This window comes from Cajanus cajan, chromosome 7 (assembly GCF_000230855.2).
Source record: "Cajanus cajan strain Asha chromosome 7, NIPB_CcT2T_4, whole genome shotgun sequence".
Taxonomy (NCBI): Eukaryota; Viridiplantae; Streptophyta; class Magnoliopsida; order Fabales; family Fabaceae; genus Cajanus; species Cajanus cajan.
The window spans coordinates 22,393,320-22,395,312 of record NC_138523.1 but is presented as its reverse complement, the minus strand read 5'-3'; the positions used below and the strand labels follow the sequence as shown (position 1 = coordinate 22,395,312).

At 36.8% G+C, this 1,993-nt stretch overlaps 1 protein-coding gene across 1 annotated transcript; it reads right to left on the bottom strand.

Annotated features, from left to right (window-relative positions):
- Nucleotides 1-487: 487 nt before the first annotated feature.
- LOC114915653 (DNA binding / DNA topoisomerase type I) lies at nucleotides 488-1,082 on the bottom strand. Its single transcript, XM_029270522.2, has 2 exons — nucleotides 1,011-1,082; nucleotides 488-968 (listed from the first exon to the last, which is right to left on the bottom strand). The coding sequence occupies exons 1-2, from the start codon at nucleotides 1,080-1,082 to the stop codon at nucleotides 705-707; spliced, it is 336 nt and encodes a 111-aa protein (XP_029126355.2). The 3' UTR covers nucleotides 488-704.
- Between the last annotated feature and the right edge of the window lie 911 nt (nucleotides 1,083-1,993).

Genomic DNA, 1,993 nt, shown 5'->3' with positions numbered 1-1,993 from the left:
GTGAACCAAAGTAGTCCATTTTTTCTGCCCATCACCAGAGCTATAGGAAGAAGTTTAGTAGATTTGGAGTATTTTGAATCTTTGCCTGATTTTTTAAACGTCTTCTTGGCCTATTTCTTAAAAGGTTTTGAGCCAGACTTGTTAACTTTATTAACCTTTAACAACACCTTCTTAGTGGAAGATGATTTATCACCTGACATGGATGATTTCTTTAATCTCTCGGAAATAGGAATGTCATCATCATCATCCTCCTCTACCTTCGGCTCATGTTTCACAGGGATTGGCTTTTTTTTCTATAGATGCAGCTGGATCTGAGACCTTTTGCTTCTTAACAGAGGGTTGCAAGGAATTACTGTTATCTAATGGTCTCTTAGCTGGCAATGAAGATGGCTTATCCTGTTTATTACTCATGCCAGAACCATTTTGTCGCTCTTTCTGAATTTTCATGATAGGCTTTTTCTGTCAGAGTCATCGTGGTTACTGCTAGTTTATCATATTAAAATCATGACTATGAATGGTTAACAGTTCAAGTATAAAAACTTGTCAATGAAGAAGGGGCAACTCACCCCATAATTAGATTAGATGGACTTACAACATCAATTTCCGCTAAAATTGACAACAGAAAAAAAATAATTTTATAGAAAAGAAATAAGTAAAAAAGAAATGTTTCTCCCCATCATCAACATGGCTCCATTCTATGTATCTCAGAATCTGATTTCAGGATCCACATCCATTGTCCAAAAGAATTTCACCAGAAGAGATTTGTTGAAAATCTTTTCAATAGAAACCTCGTGCCGCTTGCACCAGGCAACCGTAATCCTGGGGTCAAGGTAGTTTATCTTGGATGTGCCTAATGCCATAGTTTTCAGATCTTCTTTTGTCTTCATATCATGTTGCATTTTGTCAATTTTTGCATTAATTTGAGATATCTTTTTCTCTAGCGCTTCAGGAGTTAAGTTCTTTTTTCTCTTTCAATCTGAACTCTTTGAAGGGGGCTTTCCTTTCCTTGCCCTGTCTAAATCCATTTTCAGCTCTTTCAAAACATCCTGAAGTTCATCAATTTTTTCATTTAACTTTGACATTTGTGCAACATGATATTTTGAAACACTACGTTGATGATTACAAATGATAGTAACCTGTACTATTCCCTTTTTGTTGTGATTTTATACACTAATAGTCTCTGATAATACGGTGCTGGTTTCTGAACTTGTGATGTTGCTATCCTCAAATGATGTTATATAAGCTAAATGTGTGGGGCGGATAAGAATCTCGATGTGAAAAAGAAGCTTTGGCTAGTGGTTACTGAAAGAGTTAAATTAACCTGTGGAAATTGAAAACTGGCATGGCTTTCATGTACTGGTTATGAAACATTTCACTTCAGTTTCAAAACTATTTACCAAATTTTCACAAGAATGCAACATCCTTGTTGTAGTTATTATAGGCTTTCATATAAACTTTTTCCCTGTTCAGTGCAGATCACCTTTGTAATGTATACTTTAAACTGATTTCTAAGACACAAGATTGTTAACATGTATTGCTTTTGTGTCTCCAATTGTCATTTTTAATTCATACGTGCTATCTGGTTGTTCCTAGTAAATTTGATTTGGTTATGATTTCTGTATCAAGTGCATAAGTGTTGAGATTTTTTTAGTGTGCCGATAAAGGATAGACTAGAAAAGTTTGAGGGTTGATATGTGTAGACACCCAATTTCCTTCGGAGGTATACAAACAACGAAATAGACCTCTGTTATGAAGGGAAGGAGCTCCCGAAGCATGCAAACAACAGGATAGGACATCAGAAGGCCTAAAGCCCAAATAAATTGGTTTTAGTGGCCCAGAACGGGCTGTTCCAAAATCGGAACGGGCGATTCCAAGCCACAAAAAAGGCCTAAAAACCTAGCCTGGAACGTCCCTTCCAAGCCACAAAAAAGGTCTAAAAACCTAGTTTGCAACAGGCCGTTCCAAAACCAGAATGGGCCGTTCCAAACCAGGC